The following is an 18,181-nucleotide window of genomic DNA, read 5'->3' as shown; positions in this document are numbered from 1 at the left end:
AGCTCCAAATCCAAGTCCGAACAAGCAGAAACCAGAGCGAGACGAGAGACCTTTTGTGAGAGAGAACCCCCCAAAAACATGGCAGAAACCAGTGGTTCGGGCTCATTGGCGATTAAGTACGACGTGTTCCTGAGCTTTAGAGGGCCCTGACACCCGCAACACCTTCACTGACTGCCTCTTCCGGACCATGGTCGGCCAGGGAATCGTTGCCTACAGAGACAGTGAAAAGCTTCATGTCGGTGATCGGATCGACGATCTCCTGAGAGCGGTTGGCGACTCCAAGATATGCATACTGGTCCTTTCCAGAGGCTACGCTTCAAGCGCTTGGTGCCTCCATGAGCTCACTCGTGCAACGGAGCTCAACGAATCGACTGGGAAGCCAGCAATCCTTCCCATCTTCTTTGATGTCACGCCCTCCGATGTCAAGCTCAGGACAGAACTGTACGTGAAGGACTTGGAGAAGCACGAGCATGGCCACGGCGAGGAGATCAGGCAACGGTGGGAGGCATCTCTGAGAAAAGTGGCTGAGATCAAGGGATGGGAAGTCCAAGGGAAACCGTAAGTAAATGCTCATTAATGGAACTTTTTTCAAGCTCCAGTCGAAATTCTATTCTTTTATTGTTCTTGTAAATAGCAGTTAAAGAAACATCTTCTTTCTCAGAAATAGGAGGAATTGTAACTTCATCTTCATAACACCAATTATATCCTGCGAAGTCTTTTGACCTAGTGATCCGAAATTCTTCTGGCTTTATACAATTTATCTGAGACTTGACATAGTGATCCAACTCACGTGCTATTTGCTAGGAAGTAGTAGTGAGATTGTTACGTGTTTTCTATTGCTAAAAGTGTTTGGTTTGTGACAGATACGGTGAAGTTATCGAACTCGTTGTCGGAGAGGTACTGCATAAGCTGAAAGTAAAACAAAGACCTCTAGACAGCAAATTGGTTGGGGTAGATGAACAAGTAGAAGCCATAATGAAGTTGTTAGATGTCGACTCCGGCACTGGCGTGCGTTTCGTTGGAATTTATGGAATGGGTGGCATCGGCAAGACCACTCTAGCTAAGATTGTTTTCAATAAATTATGTCCTCGGTTTGATGGCCAATGTAGCTTCATTGGAAACATCCAAGAATCGTCAAACAAAAATGGCCTAGTAGATCTGCAGAAACAGCTGGCATCCGACATCTTTGATTCTAGATTTGTAGAAAATTTTATCGATGTTGATGAAGGTATGGATACCATCAGAAGGAGAGCTGGTTCTAAGAAAGTTCTTATTGTTCTAGATGATCTAGACAAGAAAGAACAACTTAAGAAACTAGTGGGGGGCCCGAAACTTTTGGTTACGGGAGCAGGATTATCATTACAACGAGAGATCGGCGTATTCTGGATGAAGAGAAGGGAATCTTAGCTTATGAAGTAAAGCAAATGGATCATGATAAAGCGCTAGAGCTTTTCAGTTTGCATGCCTTTAACGGTGTCTCTCCTCCCCCTGGTCTTCAGAGTCTCTCTCGAAAAGTCGTATCAACAACCGGGGGACTTCCATTGGCTCTTGAGGTTATAGGTTCCTATCTTCGTCACCAGAAAGAGGAGACATGGAAGGAAATGCTAAAAAGGTTGATGAAAGTACCTCATAATGAAGTCCGAGATAAATTGAAGATAAGTTATGATGCATTAGGAGATGCGGAAAAAGAAATTTTTCTCGATATCGCATGCTTCTTCATTAATGAAAAGAAATCAAGGGCAACCTATTTCTGGGATGCTTGCGGTCTATACCCACATACTGCAATGAAAGAACTTACTGATTTGTGCCTAATTAAAGTTGTTAGTGCTGATGCTATATGGATGCATGATCGGTTGAGAGACCTAGGAAGAGATATTGTTCGCCAAGAATGTACCTAGAATGCGACAGGGCGTAGATGGTTGTGGAACTGCGAAGAAGCTCTGGAAGTAGTAAGGTCAAAAGAGGTAAAGTAAAAGTAGGATCCACATATTATCAACCGTATAATTATGTTCCTAAAACTCATTTAAAAGCTTCCTTTTAGCCGTTTTGAAGGACAAATTTATGTTTGCAAGCTCATACTCATTGATGTTTTGTATTGGCAGAGAAAGGATAAAGTTCAAGCACTCAATCTAGTTGAACATCATTCGGATCCCATCAGCATTACGGATGAAGAACTTGAGAGGATGCCTAATCTGAAATCCCTCAAGTTAAGAGCAGGGACTTTTGTTGGAGACATCGACAATCATCTCTTGGAGCTAAGATGGCTTTCTTGGGATTCTCCTCCTGTAGATTGTAGAATGGCCAATTTGCACTTGAAAAATCTAGTAGTTTTCAAACTTTCAGACAATAAAAACACAGAAAATTGGGGTGGATGGAACATTTTGAAGGTGTCAATTCGTACTTTTGTTCACTCAACATAGTATTCTCTCTTTGATCCTCTCTGATAATATTTCAAAAACTTTTGCAGATGGCAAACAAATTAAAAGTTCTTTCTCTCACAAAATGTGAAGGATTGAAACGGACTCCGGACTTTTCGGGATGCCTAAATTTGGAGAGACTGTCTCTTGATGCCTGTCCAAACTTGCAAGAAGTTGACCCGTCTATTGGGAAGCTTAAAGGACTTGTTCACTTGGACATTATTTGGTGCGAGAGTCTTCAAACTTTGCCTGAAGAGATTGGAGGACTGGTGAATCTGAAGCACTTCTCTATGCAAGGGTGCCACGAAATGGAGAAACTTCCATGCTCTATCGGGAAATTAGAATCGTTGTCCGAGTTGGATGTGTCATCCTCAAAAATTAAGAGTTTACCTGATTCTATTGGTAATGCAAAGCACCTGTCATTCATTAATCTAACAAGCACACCAATTGGGGAACTTCCAATTTCTATTGGAGAGCTTACGCAACTCGAGTTCCTTTCGCTCCATAGATGTCGAAGTTTGGGGGAACTTCCAGAATCAACAGGCAACTTGACAGCATTAGAGAAGTTGTATCTCTCAGAGACAAGCATTGTTAAGTTACCCGATTCGATAAAAAATCTGAAGCAATTGAAGGTGATGAGGATGGGAAGGAGTCACATAAGGAGGTTACCTGCCACTATTGAAATGCTAGAGAGGTTGGAGGAGCTCCATGCCCGGGGTTGTGAACAACTTGCAGGCGAACTTCCCACTGAAATTGGCAAGCTATTGTCTCTAAGAATCCTAGACATGTCAAATACTCATGTTTGTGCAGTGCCGGCGGCAATCAATTCCCTCACGCGACTCCAAGAGCTAAATCTAACAGATTGTAATGAGCTTCAAGAGTTGCCAAAATTGCCCCCAAGTCTGAATTGTTTACGCGTTCAATCGACATCATTGCGGTTAGTTCCGGATCTCGGTAACCTCACGAATCTTGTGGAATTAAATCTGTCCGACGGCTATGGATTAGCACTTGCCCGGGCATCAAACCCAATGCAAACTCGTCAATTGCAATGGGTTGGAAAGTTATCTAAGCTGGAGAGCTTGAGGTTGTGCCTTTCGGATGTTCCTGTGCCATCATCAGAGTTGGGTTGCCTACCTCAACTTAGAGAACTCACTTTATCTGGCATGGACAGTTTCAACTCTGCAGTTGTTGGACCACAATTTTCCAACTTGAAAAACTTGCTAAGATTATGTCTTTATCGCTGTCCACTGAGGGAAATTCAACTCGATGGACTTGAACTATTGAGAGATTTGACTGTGGAAGGATGCAAGTTTCTCAAGGGGTTGTCAATTATTTCATCAAGCTTGAGGAAGCTCCGTGAAATGGAGGTTGTAAGTTGCCCAAGGCTACTTGAAATTCGATTTCTCAGTACGATGGAATCATTAGAGAAACTGAAAGTTCGAAACTGTGATTCCCTAGGAGGGTTGTGTGGTTTATCAAACTTGAAAAAGCTGAAGACCCTAAAGATCTACACGTGCGATGGGCTACGGGTTGTTGAGGGCCTTGAAGGATTGGAGCTTTTGAATTGTTTGTCTGTTTACGATTGTGGATCGTTGGAAAGGTTGATTGATGTATCCAACTCAAAGATACCAAATGAATGCAGGATAACAATATCATGTTGTGCGAAACTAAGTACATATGGTGGTACTTACGGGGATTATGGAGAGAGGATTCTTCGTGAGATGGACAAAACAATCAACGAGGTGCGCCTTCCTTGTAATAGTCATAACAAATTTCTTTTTGTATCTTTATTTTTCAGAACCGCATGTAGTAGGCATAACATTTCATCGTTTTCGCTTGTTCTGTTTGCTGCTTCGTCTCTCTAACACCCCCCTCCCTCTCTCTCTCTCTCTCTCTCTCTCTCTCTCTCTCTCATGTATTAACTCATTTAGTATACTCTTTTAAATAACTCCATGGATTATTGTTAGGTAAACTGTTGGTGTAAAAGAAACATTCATAATTTTTTGTTGACAAGTTTGTCTATCCAACGTTAAGTGTGCAATTTATTTCTTACATAGACAGTGGACTTAATGAAGATCCTTTACATAAGATGAAAACATGTAGTTCATCTTATCACGTACATCTTTATCTAATCAAATGGCGGAACGAGTTTTTTTTTTTCCTTTGGCTAAATCTCATTAGAGTGAAAGACAGAGTAGCCAATAAATTGCGGGTGAAATATGTAAATAATTCATAGATATACGATCATTAAACTGCCAAATCGTTGGATAATTATGTTGAGTTCATCAAGTACTTTCATATGGATATTTATGGATTATGCTAGTTATGCTGGGACTCATTTGCATAACCAGTTTTTAAAGTGAAAGGTGGCAAATTTTCGGAAAAAAAAAAAATGGATATCAGAAGTGTCATAACTTTTGTACAACGTTCACTTGAGTATTATAATGTTTTTTCGATCACCCGAGAGCTATAACTAATGTATGGCGTTCACTTAAGTACCATAACTTTTTTACCGATCACTTGGGTGACATATAACTTTTTAGAAACGTTCACCACAAGTACTAAGCCATGTCAGATTTTCGGCACTTGGGTGACCTTTTAAAAAAAAATCCTAATTAAATTAACAATTGAAAGTTATAACATTCAAGTAACGTTTTTTAGATATTATGATACTTTTTTTTTTTTGGTCGAAAGATATTATGGTACTTAACTGGTTGAAAAAAGTTATGATAGTCAAGTGAGTTTCATATGAAAGTTATGACATTATGTCCTTATCCCCTAATATATGTGGAAAATGATAACAGTTATGTTATAAAAATCTTTGAATCAAGAAGGTTAAATTAGATAAGAAAAAAGTTAGCACTTGTTCAAATAAAGGGAATCGATTCGACACCTAAATTTATTACTAGGTTTACAATTATAAGTTTGCATATGAATTCATCGAGTAGCTTACCTCGAGAGTACAAACTTTTCTTGCAGTCTCCTCCCCGAACCACATGTCCTCCGCCAACCACATCTTCGGACGTTTCCAAGTGTTCGTGCTCAATTCTATAAACAGAAGGGGACTGATTCAAGCAATGGACAGATGAATGAATTCGCGAAGTGGTCGAGTTTGGGAATCTTGTGAAATTGCGGGAAGTAATGGAGTTTGCTCTGCTTTGAGGACATGTCCCCCCTCTCCCAGGTCCATCACAGTGGAAGTTTATTGTCGACTTGTCCGAGGTAATTAATTCCATTCTTGTGAAAACCCAATTGTGTGCCACATCGATTTCCCATGCATATGATACATCTCTCGAAAGTGCACAATATGAAAATGCTTGGACCGGGGCAGGCGCCAGGAATCAGTATGTTCAACTAATAATTTTAATGCCATAGATCACTTTTTTTATTTAAGCAGTAAGAAGTCATTTTTATACAGTTAAACAAGAAGAGGACCTAATTCTCCAGATACAGAGTCAGTTGCTGTAATTGTTCTCAATTTTCAGGTCATACACAGCAAGGCCCTGTTTCATTTTCCTTTTTTTGTAGATTAATGGTTCTGCCAAAGTTGCTCTAATAACTGAAGAATGCAAAAAATTAAAATAAAAAACAAAGAAATGGAAAAATGATGAAACACTCGAGCTGGATGGTATCGTTATTTGCGCATTCAACAATGCTAGCCAAAGAACATTTCTAATGACTATTATTGGAACCTATGTTCAACTAATTCGCTGCTAATGGCAGAAGAGACTAATTAGATGGTATCTGCATCTTTGCATCCTACAATGCCTAGTCAAAGAGACATTTTAATTTTGTTCTGCTATCATGATGCAATGAACATTAGCATGTTTTCCACTTACTGCTATCATTTGCAGGCGCACCTGCCTGGTGCATCTTTGGATGTTTGATGAATGGTACTACAACTTTTTTGTCCAGTGCTGATATCATTTGCAGGCCGGTGTATTGTCAAGCATTGATGGCTCTGATTGCCAAAATATCTAGTTTTGAAATATCTTTTTCAGCTTCTCTCTGGCCTAATACTTGGTGTCAAGTTCTTCATGAGATGCGCCCCTGGTGGCCATTGCGTAATTTGGTATATGAATCAGATTCTTCGACAAGTAAATATAATGTCACTGCCTAAATCATGAAGATGGCTGGCACATAGTTAACAGAGAAATACCAAAAGCTAGTTAATCACGGCGTAACGATGAGAAATGTAGCAAGATATCTTGTCCCTATGGTGTGAAGCAAGATATATGGAGTTCAATTTCATTAAACAGAACCTTTGTGGTCCCTTGATTACTGGACTTTTGCCCACTGAGGTGCTAGATTTCAGGGCACTACATTGATAGAGTGATATCATCTGATTGCCCACTAGACCTTAAGCTTTGGGCCATAGGCCGATGACGGTGTAAAAAAAAAACACGAATCCTGCTTGATTCGCCGGCTCATAGTGCTATGTGTTACTGTTCGAGTTTCCGGGAATTGGATCTTTGGACTTCACTGGAGAAAGCAGGCCGCTAAAGGACTAATTTCAGGTTGTGTATGCCGAAGCTAGTATGGAATGTTTCCATGAACAATACATGGAGAGCTTGGAATGACTTGGTGCATAATCAAGTCGCTTCTGTTGATGTTTGTGATGAAGTCTCTTTTGTTTGCAATAAGACTTGCATCAAAGGGCACAAGCTGCAGCAGCAAAAAGCTTGAATCTGATTTGGCATTGGCCTTAAGTTTGTAACTGCATAATCAACACGTTCTGGTTGGAGCTGATGTTGTTGCTCGAGTATTTTCCAGAAATGGTTTGCCGTATGTGATCACTTGTTTGAGACTTGTACTGGGTCTGGCTTCCCAGCACAGGTTGATGTAGAAATGAATTCAACTTAACCCGTAAAAGAAATTGCATATGGGAATACTTTTGGAGCTTGACAGGGACAAACATCCTTGTCTGAACAGGGACATCTGAATCTGAATCTGAATCTCCATGTGGGTGCACAATAAAAAAATTTGCCAGAGTGTCGAGATTGGCCTTTGAATGAATTCTTAGTCAATTACCAAAGTTGGTAGTCGAATTTTACTTTAATCGAATTGATCCAACGCATCTCCAGCGTCACATTTCCTTCGCCATAGTTCACTCACGATTGAAAAATCGCAAGTAAAGACATGTCCGAAGGATGCTCGGCCAGGTGCCTAGACGGAAAAAGAATAATCGGAAATGATATGCCTATTGAGAAACTCTCTCTTCCAGATTTTCGCATTATGTTGGAAAATTTGTGACATCTGAAAAATTGCTACATTTGTCCTATCGTGGGCTTGGAGTGAGATGGTGGGCCAAAGAAACCACCAACATGTCATCACCCAGCCCAGTCGTTCTATCAACATCTAGCCAAGATGTCGATACCTATATCCACGGAGAGAGCCAACGATAATAAATCACTATAATCGAAGAATCGAAGTATAATCGCTCAAACTACTCGCGTGTTTTTCATACTTAAATTATACACAAGTTCAAAGTATTTATGAATAAAATAACTCAATTTGATGTAAAACTCACGCATAAAATCGCGTACTCAAAGCTCCTCATGTGCTGCCATGCAAGAGTGTAAAAGTCACCGAAAATCCTCCGTGAATACTTAGTGCGGCCGTACTTTTTCCACCAAGGAAAACCCTTCTTTTTTTTTTTAAGGGTAAAAGTCACCGAAAATCCTAAACTATATATATTGCGATACATTTATCTCAAACTCTTTTTTTATAAAACCAAAAACCCTAAATTTATATGCAAATGACACATTTATCCCAAACTTGTACTAGTGTGACACACTTACCTTAATTTTTTTCTTGTGCCGCCAAAATAAATAAATTTTTATTTGTATAACACAAGTATCTAGAAATTTAGGGTAGCTTTGTCACACATCTAAAATTTTAGGATTTTTTGCGTTACAAAAAAAACAATTTAAGGGTAAATGTGTCAGAATGTGCATAGTTTGGGATTTTTCGTGTCACAAAAAAAAATTGAGGTAAATATGTCACAATAGACATAGTTTGGGGGTTTTGATGCCATTAAAAAAATTTAAGGTATATGTATTACAGTGGGCATAGTTTAGTATTTTTGGTGATTTTTTCCCTTCTTTCTATTATTTTACCTTTCTTTCCTCTAATTATTCTTGGGCCCCACTTGCTTTATTATTATTTTTCTTTTTTTATCAACGGCCAAAGCAAGTCCAGCAAAGAAAGGTTTCGTCAGATTCTTTAATGTACGAAGTATATCATGATCGGTCAGACCGTACAAACTTGGATGAGCTTCTCCAATTAAGAAACAAATCTTCAACCACCGCCCCTTTAAATCCCAATCTAACTCTAATCAGCAAAAGGCATATAGTCGAATTTCTTGCGGGGCTCAAACTCGAGACATGAATTAAACAGTTACATATGCAAATCTTTTGCTAGACACGACTATTACTTTGTTGGTATTGGCATGCAAATGCCGTGCAAATGACATTATACCAATTCACGCATCTTCTCACAGGCCCAAAGATAAACAAATAAATTATGCATCTTTCTCTTGCTTATGCTTGCAAGTTCCAACGAGAAGAAAAACAGTCAGCTTGAAAAAGCTGTGGTTACAATTTTGATAGTTCAAACCACAATCATTGATTGTGGCATCCTTGTGCGTGACCACTGACCTGCCACCTTTCTCTCGTGACTTCGTCCACTTCGCCCTGCCAATTATATTTGAACTTGCCCATTAATCAAGAAGCTTACCACTTCGCCCTGTCAAAACCATTTTTTCTGGTCGAAATGTCAAAACCATTAAAAGAGCTAGTGGCATTTTTGTTTGTACATCTGTTGGTGGTCTAATAAGCATGAGTCACCATGTACACCAGCAAAATGAGAGAGAGATGTGAAAAAATCAAGCTGTCCAATAGCAGGAGGCATGGAACTGCATTTCATCTATCGTGTTCAGTTGGTTAAAGAAGCTCTTTCATTGAAACAAGTTTGTTCTCGATAGTCTATATCAGTCAATCCACGATTTTCGTGGACAACACCCTTCGAACCGGAAATTGACATGCTTAAATTGTAGTAAATTATGAAAACTTCGTTCGAAAGCTATACAATCAAGGACTGAACATTTCATCCCAACCAATATATTGCCAGAAGCGTCGATTTATCAAAGTCCCCTAATTGCATATCAAGAATATTTTAAACAATTTTGCTCTTCAGCTCGACCTTCCATTGCATGATCTAAAAGATTCAAGGTGCAATTACACCTTGGATATATATTTTGAAATTTCTAGTGCATTCATTTGAAATAATATTTTTGAGAACATTTCCACATGAGCCCTTAGTTTCAGATACCTGGGCACATAAAGAAACTACCTAATTCCCAATTGCAAGGTTCATAGATTAGTAATGTGATAATGTTCAATAATGTGATCACTTCCTTCGGTTGTCAAATCCAATCCAATGTGATGACTGTCACCTACAAAGTGATATGCTAGTATCTGCTTACCCCTTCATCGTATCGTAGTGCTTGGACATGCTGTAATTATGACTTGAAGACAACAATTCTAATCTAAATAGCACCGACACCGACACGTAATATGTGACATGATATGACGTGAAAGGTCGACATGTCATTTCTAAAAAAAAAATAAAGAATTTCGATACGTTGAAACACGTTGTATTTTAAACTTCATCATGTATGTATAAAAATATCGGTGATAAGGTTTTTCTTCTTCTTTTTCTTCTTCTTTTCTTCTATTAGGGACTCACGATTAAATTTTATTAGGACTGCCTGGGTTTATTAATTTTGGGGTGGCTGGGTATATGATTTAAGTATATATATTGTTGATAGATTTACAATTTGATTCTCGCTTTATTGAAAATGTTTAAAATTGACCATGTGCGTATTAAAATGACATGTTGGGATGTTGGAATTGCGTGTCGTTGGCGTGTCCGGAGCACCGACTACATGTTGGTCGTATATCAAAGAGTGTTGGAGTGTCCAACATGACACGAAGACCTCCAAAGAGTATCGGTGCTTCCTAGATCCTAGTAATGTGATCCTTTGTATTTTTTATTTTTTTATTTTGGTTAGAAAGCAATGTGATATGTGAATGCGGACATGTTAAACAGGTGGGTTGGATCGGATTTGGATCGGGTCATATAGGGCTTGTATGGTAACTATAATGATTCTCCGATTCTCATCCCACAGATAGTAAAAGATGAGAATGCTGTTTGGTAACGTAAATAATTATGATTCCGTTCCCGAAATCGGTTTTAGAGAATCAGAATCACTTTTCGAGCAAAATCCAGAACAAAAAAAAAAGTTGGTTCTAGAAAAAGAATCACTTTTGAAAACAACAAAACAGAATGAAGTCTCACATTTTTCACTTTTTCCTTTTAATTTTCTCGTCACTTTTCCCTCTAACTAATAAAAATAAAATAAAATAAAATAAAAAATCAAAAAATAGAATTTTTTAAAAATAACAAAATATTTAGAAAATCCCAAAAAATAGAAGAAGCTTAGATTAGGCTAGTTTGACCTTATTTTCACAAATTTAGGCCTAAATTTCATAGATTTTATAGATTTCACGCTCTTACAAAAAATATTGCAGAAGATGAGGGCATCCAATACGCATACTCGTAGCTGTGCATCCCAAGATGTTTCTATGTATTTAGGCAATGCAACTTTTAAAGAAAAAAATGAGTCCTTAATATGGGAACCCGACCCATGCTTCATGGAACTTCAAACATCATATATTAAAATTTGTGTTTCATTTATGACATGCTAAAAAGTAATGTATTTTAAAATATTTTAGTGTGCATTAGAAATTAGTCTTCAATTTAGGATGAAATTTTACAAATTAACTACATAGTTATTTGACTTAAATGAAAATATAGGGAAAGAAGCAGTTTTTTGAAATAGAAATTTTATGCATTTATCAAACAGGTTATGGTTCTCTAAAACTCATCCAGGAATAGAATAAAAAAAATGTCATTTTAACCAAAATCAATTTTCTGAATTAGAATGGTTACCATGCACAGCCATATTGTCCGACCCAAATTGACCAATTAACCTATTTATGGTAACATAATTTTTTCAATCCATACTCAACATGACTCATATTTACTAAGACGCTTCCATACTTAATCCAACTTGGGAAAAATTTTAAATTATTAGAAAAATTATATTGCTAAAACATTGTGGACAATTTTTATATTTTCTCAAAATAATAATAATAAATATTGTTTTTTATTTTTAATTTTTCCTTTTTGCTTTTTTTTTTTTTTCATTTTTCCTTTTTTTCCAAAGTCCGGCGAGGGCTATCTGCTGATCCTCGCCGACCATAAGCAAGGACCAACGACCCTCACCAGCCACTAGGTGAGGGCTCAAACATCGCCCATAGGTGAGGGTTTCGCGGCCCTCACCTGTTTGCGAAGCCCTCGTCGGCCACGACTAAGGGTGGACCCTCACCGGACTCGTTGAAAAAAATTAAAGAAATAAAAAAAAATGAGAAAATCATTTTCTCACTCAATATAGTAAGATAGCCAATTTATGTTGTAATATGAACCTTTATTATTCTATTCTTCTCACTGTTTATAAGAACGTCCATTTTTTTATCTCACGAAAGAATGCGTTATAAAAATAAATTAAATAGAGGATTATAATTAGGGATGAGAATGAGACAAGGTGAGTGTGCGAATGCATCCCCTCACGACTAGCAAGGGCATGAATGAAAACCATTATGATTATTTATTTTTCTATTTTTCTATAGAGATTTGGAACATAAATCGGTTTGGTAAAATAATTTTATTTCCTATTTACAAGACAAATTTTTAGCCCAGAAGTAGGTTTGGAACAGAAATGAGAAGAAGAATTTTTTTATTTTTCTATTTCTGAAATAAAAAAAGAAATAAGAATTCTTTTCATCGCTTGCTCCATCGCGTCCCTTTTGCCGGCCGCCGGTCGTCGTCCGTCATTTACCAGCCGCTAGCCGCTGTCGGGTTTGAACAAATCAAAATCCTTCGGACAGTCGGTCTCGTACGCAGCTCAAACAGAGGAAGTGTCCGTGCAACTTCCCGTCTCTGTCCGTTGCTCCACTCCCTCTATTTTCTTCTTCCCTTGTCCTCTCTCGCTTTCTGACGCTCATTCTCTCTCCCTTATTTTTCTTCTCTTCTTTCCTTTGGTTTCTTATACGCTCTTTCCTTTTGACTAAACTATCCCATATCTCTCAGTTCTTTCCGCCCCTCAATTATTGTACCTCGTGTTGACGTTGTGATGAAGTCTCTCGTGTTTACAATGAGACTTAGTATCGAAGGGCACAAGCCGCTGCAGCAAAATGTTGATTCGGATTTGGGATTTGACCGTTGGTAAATAGTCCTGTAACTGTCTTGCATATTCACGTTGTGGTGGGAACTAATGTCGTTGCTTGAGTAGTTTGCGAGTAATCATTTGTTTGTGGCTTGTGCTGGGTTTGGCTTCCCAGCATAGTACGATGAAGAAGGGGTAGCATACGGCAACAGACTTCGGATTCCACTTGGATAAATCCAAAGTGAACTCGAAGCAACCTGTAAAAATTAATTGCATCTATCAACGAGGGGCAACAAAAATGAAAGATCATAAGAAAATTAATTATAGAAAAATAGATTGGACAAAAGAGCATATATATCATTGGGCATTGGGCCAATACGCTGGTCTACAAGAAAAGAGAGGAAAAGAAAAAGACCGTCAGGGGTACATTTATTTGATTGAAAATCAATCATTTGAAAAATATTATTCTGAAAATGATCATTTGTATTGTTTAAAATAACTACCCTATTTGAAATTTTGGGTATTCGGGAACAATTTAAGGCTTAACATTTACGTGAATAATATTTTTTTTATTAATCCATCTTTGTAAGCCATTTGAGCGATCGTTTTAGGAAAATGTTGTCCGAATCGTTCATTTTGTTGAAAGATTGTGATCTCATCTTCATCACCAAATATCAACTACAATGATTCGGTTCCTCACTTGTGAGATTGGTGAGAGTATCTATTTCGTAGCTCCTGTTTCGAGCATTCACGGAGTAAGGCACGCACGATGCTTAGTATTTTGCTCACCCGTAAAATGAATTCACAGTGTCTGAAACTTTCACTGGCCTGTCCTCCAATCTGGTGGCCCACCATCCCCAATCACCAGCACCACCACATGTCCTCCATCACTTGGAAGCGATGCTTCATCTCTCGACGTTACATTACTAGTCATGTTATGTCTATTGCCCTGAGCTTATTATGTCAGTTCATAGTACATGCCACATGGGGATAATCATTTCTCATGTATAAAGATGGGACTATTAATACTTGAAAAAGACCTTACAATATCTAGAAGTTGTCTGATGTCTAGAAGGCGCTGCCTAGACACGGCCGGTTCCGGTTCGGGAATCGGCGGTTCGGTTCCACGAAAAGGTGGAACCGGAACCGGCCGTTGGAAATTCCGGTTCTGGTTCGGGGCCGGTTCCGGTTCCGGTTCGGAACCGGCGGTTCATTCCGGTTCCTTTTTTAATATTAATTTTTAAAATAATAAATAATAAAATAAACATAATAAATTATAAATTATAAAATACAATGAAATTGTACATTGTAATAAAATATGGGAAAAAAAAAAGATGAGGAATGGGCTTGAACTTAATGAATTATCATTAAGCGCCTACATATCTTCTTGGGGATAGAAGAATCAAAGTCCATGTAGTTCTTTTACCTTTGAGAACCCCAACTTATCTCATCGTCAATCGTCGCTACCCGTTGTGGTACCCGTGGCGGTGGTATCTCCAATATCATCGCTAAAAAATTCGTGTTCACGATCTAGATTTTGGTGTCGATATTTCGTCCTCGTCCAATCGTCGACACAAGCTTGAGCTTCCATAGAGTCCGGGTTTAATCTTGAACGGCGAGAGTCCAAAATTAATCCTCCAGCACTAAATGTTTGTTCAACTGCAACCGTTGAAGAAAGGGTTGCTAATATCCGGCGAGCGATGATGGCGAGAACTGGATAATCGATTTGGTGACTCTTCCACCACTTCAGGATTTCGAAATCTGTACTATGTTCTGCATCATGAAACTCAAATTGAGTGGTTAAATATTTTTCTAATTCAGAAATACTACCCGTTGCCCCTTTTTGTTTTTTTTTGCCTACTCTTAAGCATATTATAACATCTACTAAGTGAACTACCACCTTCGCTATGTGAGGCAGTAGATTGTAAAGATCCAGAATCACTTAAACCATAACTACTACAAAATTCTCCATATAATACTACTATAGATTCTTTAACATCTCATAGTATATTTGAAATATCTATTGAATCTTCCAAATGTAAACAATCATGATAATACACATTTAAATAATCTAGTAAACCGTCTAATTTAATACGTGGATAAAAAACAATACCAACTAAATAGACAAGAGGAATTTGCAAATAATAATGCAACCATTTTTCTCGCATTACTAAAATAGTTTGACTAATTCGGTATCATTTTCATATTCACTAAAAACATTACCAATATTAACACACTCTATTAAAAATAAATGCGTAGTAGGATAATAAATACCAGATAAATTCTTAGTAGCATCATTAAAAATTTTCAAAAAATCTAAATTTTTTTGGCAAACGTCCCAATGTTGAGGAAGTAAAGTAATTTCGGGAATATTTTGTGAAATAAACATACATAATAAATCTTTATAATAAAAAATTTGCCGAAGCAACTCGTACGTAGAATTCCAACGAGTCGGAATATCTTTTGGAAATCTTCTTGCCCTTCTCCCATTTTGTTTACAAAATTTTCCCCATGATTCTATAAAATGGAGACGACTCCATAAAAATTTAATTGCACCCTTTATTGGGGCGAGAGAAGTGTCAAGAGTTCGTAAACCATCTTGTACACATAAATTTAAAACATGATAAGCACATCTAATGTGAAAAAATTGTCCGCCAAAAGTGGGTTTGCAAATATTTTCTAATTCGGGAATAGAAGCGGTATTTGCGGCGGCATTATCAAAACCAATTGAAAATACTTTATTTATCAAATTATATTATTCTAAAACTTGCCTAATTATTCTATAAATATTATGAGCTGAATGTCTTTCATCAAAAACTCGGAATGCAATAAGTTTTTTTTGAATCGTCCAATCGTCACCTATCCAATGACACGTGACACCCATATAAGAATGAATTTTCCAAGGATCAGTCCAAATATCACTACCTATATGCACACGTCCATTGAATTCCGCAAAAAATTTTGCTAAAGATTTTTTTCCTTTTTTATAAAGATGAAAAACTTCGCGTTTAAAAGTATTTTTTGGAATAGTTGGCGCTTGCGGAACCAACGCAGTATTTATCAAATATTTCATATTAAAATTTTCACCAGTATTAAACGGAGCATGATCAAGGGCAACATATTCAGCTAATGTTTGTTTATAAAGTGCATCGTTGTAACGAAATATAGGATGAGGATTAGAAGTGGCGTACCCGGAAATTTGTTGTTGCGTATTGTCGATCCCCGCTTGCGTTGGATGTTTTTTCGTCAAATGCAGACGGAATCTTCCGTAGCCGTCTCCTTTCGTAAATTTATATGTTTGCGAACAATATTTACATTTTATATTATACTTACCTTCGCCTTCATCACGTACCTTGTCGAAGTATAGCCACAAGTCGAATGTATTATCTCGGCCCTTCCGTTCCGGCTAATTTGCCGTTGACGTTTTTTCGACACCGGTGGGAGGATGAAGACTTTCTTGTGTTGGGATGTGCTCGACGTTCGGAATCGGGACATAGTTGATATTATCGTCATCGTCTTCCCACTATGCATACTCACGAGAATCATATTCGGGAATGGGATACTCGGAATCTCCCATAATCATCTTGCCCTTGTCGGCATTTCTGCTTCCACTTGCCATTTTTGAGAGAATTGATCGGAAATCCGATTGAGAGAATTGGGAGAATTTGAGCGATTTGAGAGGATTTGAGAGATTGTTCAGAGAATTTGTGACAAAAATGAAAGGATGAGCATATGTATTTATAGGCAAGATTTATTTTTAATTCTTTTTTTTTTTCCAATGGCCAAATTAGCTGTTGGTTGTGCAACGGCTCTTTGGGTCATTGCCAACAACGGCCCAAAGAGCCGTTTGGGGGGAAGGGGGGGAAGGGGGGGCGGGACCCGTGCCCGGGCCAGAGAGCCCAACGGCTCTTTGCCCCATTTTTTTTTGAACGGTTCGGAACCGTGGGCCCGGTCAACGGGCCGGTTCCGGGCCCACGGGCCCAAATGGCATTGTCTAGCACTGCCCCTTTGAGACCCTCGCTCGAACAGCTACTTGAAAAAGACCTTACGATATCTAGTTGTAGTATATCTATCTACCCTCTCGCGATGGACACCCCATGTGAAATTCGAGATTTTAGATCTCTCAAAGTGCAACTCGGCTCATCAATCACTTGAAGATATTGTCAAGTTTCGGCGGTGGGTACAAAAAGTTGATACCTCGAATCACCAATTTCTTAAGCGGGCTAAATCGTTTCTTTTGTCGAATATAACGCTACGACAGCATGATCTCTTTTTTCCCTAACGCGGGAACATGCCATGAGCCAGATTGAGGTTGGAGAAATTTGAATCGGTCTCGATGCCGAACGCGAGCCAACTCAAAACATCGGGTCGATTACGTATTGTTCAATTCTCTTCTTCGCCCAACAAACACGGGAATGATGCAAAGCGACATGGATTGGACAGCTATGTGATTTGACACGACGTATTGGGGATGTCTAATTACGTGGCGCGCGACGGACCAATGATCGGACACCACGCGTATGGTTGAAATTGGGAATGCATTTGGACGCACGCGACGTGAATGCGGACGGAAGCCACGTCGGCCCGCAGTCCGAGCATGAGGAAACTTCCCAACAACCTCACGTGTCGTTCTCTCATTGGTGGAGATTCTTTAACGGCTGACTAGCGGTTGAAAACCTCTTATCATAGTTTGAAACACTTGTTTGCACAAAAAAAAAAAATGAGAATCTATTTGATTGGGTCGAAGGAATCTGTTCGCACAAAGACGCCGCCGGGCTACCCATTTATGTTGCCACGACCGCAAAGCCATCGCCGAGGCCGGCGAAGGCCGGCCTAGCCTCGATTGCGGTCGGCGACGCTAGGCCTCGTCTATTGCTTGCCACCGGCCGAAGAAGAAGGGAAAATGAAAAAAGAAAAAATAACGAAAAAGGGAAAATTAAAAAAATTAAATTTTAGGAATTTGAAAAAATAAATAAAAATCAACTCAAGAGAATGAAACAACCAAATAAATCAATGAGAAACAACAAAGAACGTAACGAATTTATTTGGTTCAGTCTGAGACTTTGAGCCTTACTTCACAGGGATAGTTAATCACAGATAATCTAGTTCAAATGTTTAAATCCACCATGTTTACCCTTACGGAGAATTACATCACAGTTTGAAACACTTTGTCTCCACAAAAAATGAAAACGTGAGGATACAAACTCTTTGCACAAAGAAAAGATCACCTTGTGTTCCTCTTCCTCCGGGCGGCCAAATAGGAGAACTCTACCTTTTTCCTTTTTTAATCCTTGTTTTGCGCTGCTGAAGCTAAAGCTGATGAGAAAAATAAAACCCATTACCTTTTTATTTCTCTTCCTCAAATATTGCTTTCTGTGTTTCCCTTTTCCTCTCTTGCTTTCCGACACACATTCTCTCTCCCTTCGTCTTCTTATGCCCCTCATTTTCCTCTTCCGTGTCCTTTTTGACTAAA

The 18,181-nt window shown here is 38.6% G+C and overlaps 1 protein-coding gene across 1 annotated transcript; it reads left to right on the top strand.

The window, feature by feature from the left end:
- The first annotated feature begins 390 nt into the window (after positions 1–390).
- On the top strand, positions 391–6,304 carry LOC115729990 (disease resistance protein RUN1-like). Its single transcript, XM_048278107.1, has 6 exons — positions 391–558; positions 2,103–2,387; positions 2,468–4,159; positions 5,397–5,451; positions 5,602–5,639; positions 6,272–6,304. Exons 1-6 carry the CDS (start codon positions 538–540, stop codon positions 6,302–6,304), a joined length of 2,124 nt encoding a protein of 707 aa, XP_048134064.1. The 5' UTR covers positions 391–537.
- Positions 6,305–18,181: the final 11,877 nt, after the last annotated feature.

This window comes from Rhodamnia argentea, chromosome 4 (assembly GCF_020921035.1).
Source record: "Rhodamnia argentea isolate NSW1041297 chromosome 4, ASM2092103v1, whole genome shotgun sequence".
Classification (NCBI taxonomy): domain Eukaryota; kingdom Viridiplantae; phylum Streptophyta; class Magnoliopsida; order Myrtales; family Myrtaceae; genus Rhodamnia; species Rhodamnia argentea.
The sequence above is the reverse complement of the archived record's forward strand: the minus strand, read 5'-3'. Positions and strand labels throughout refer to the sequence as shown.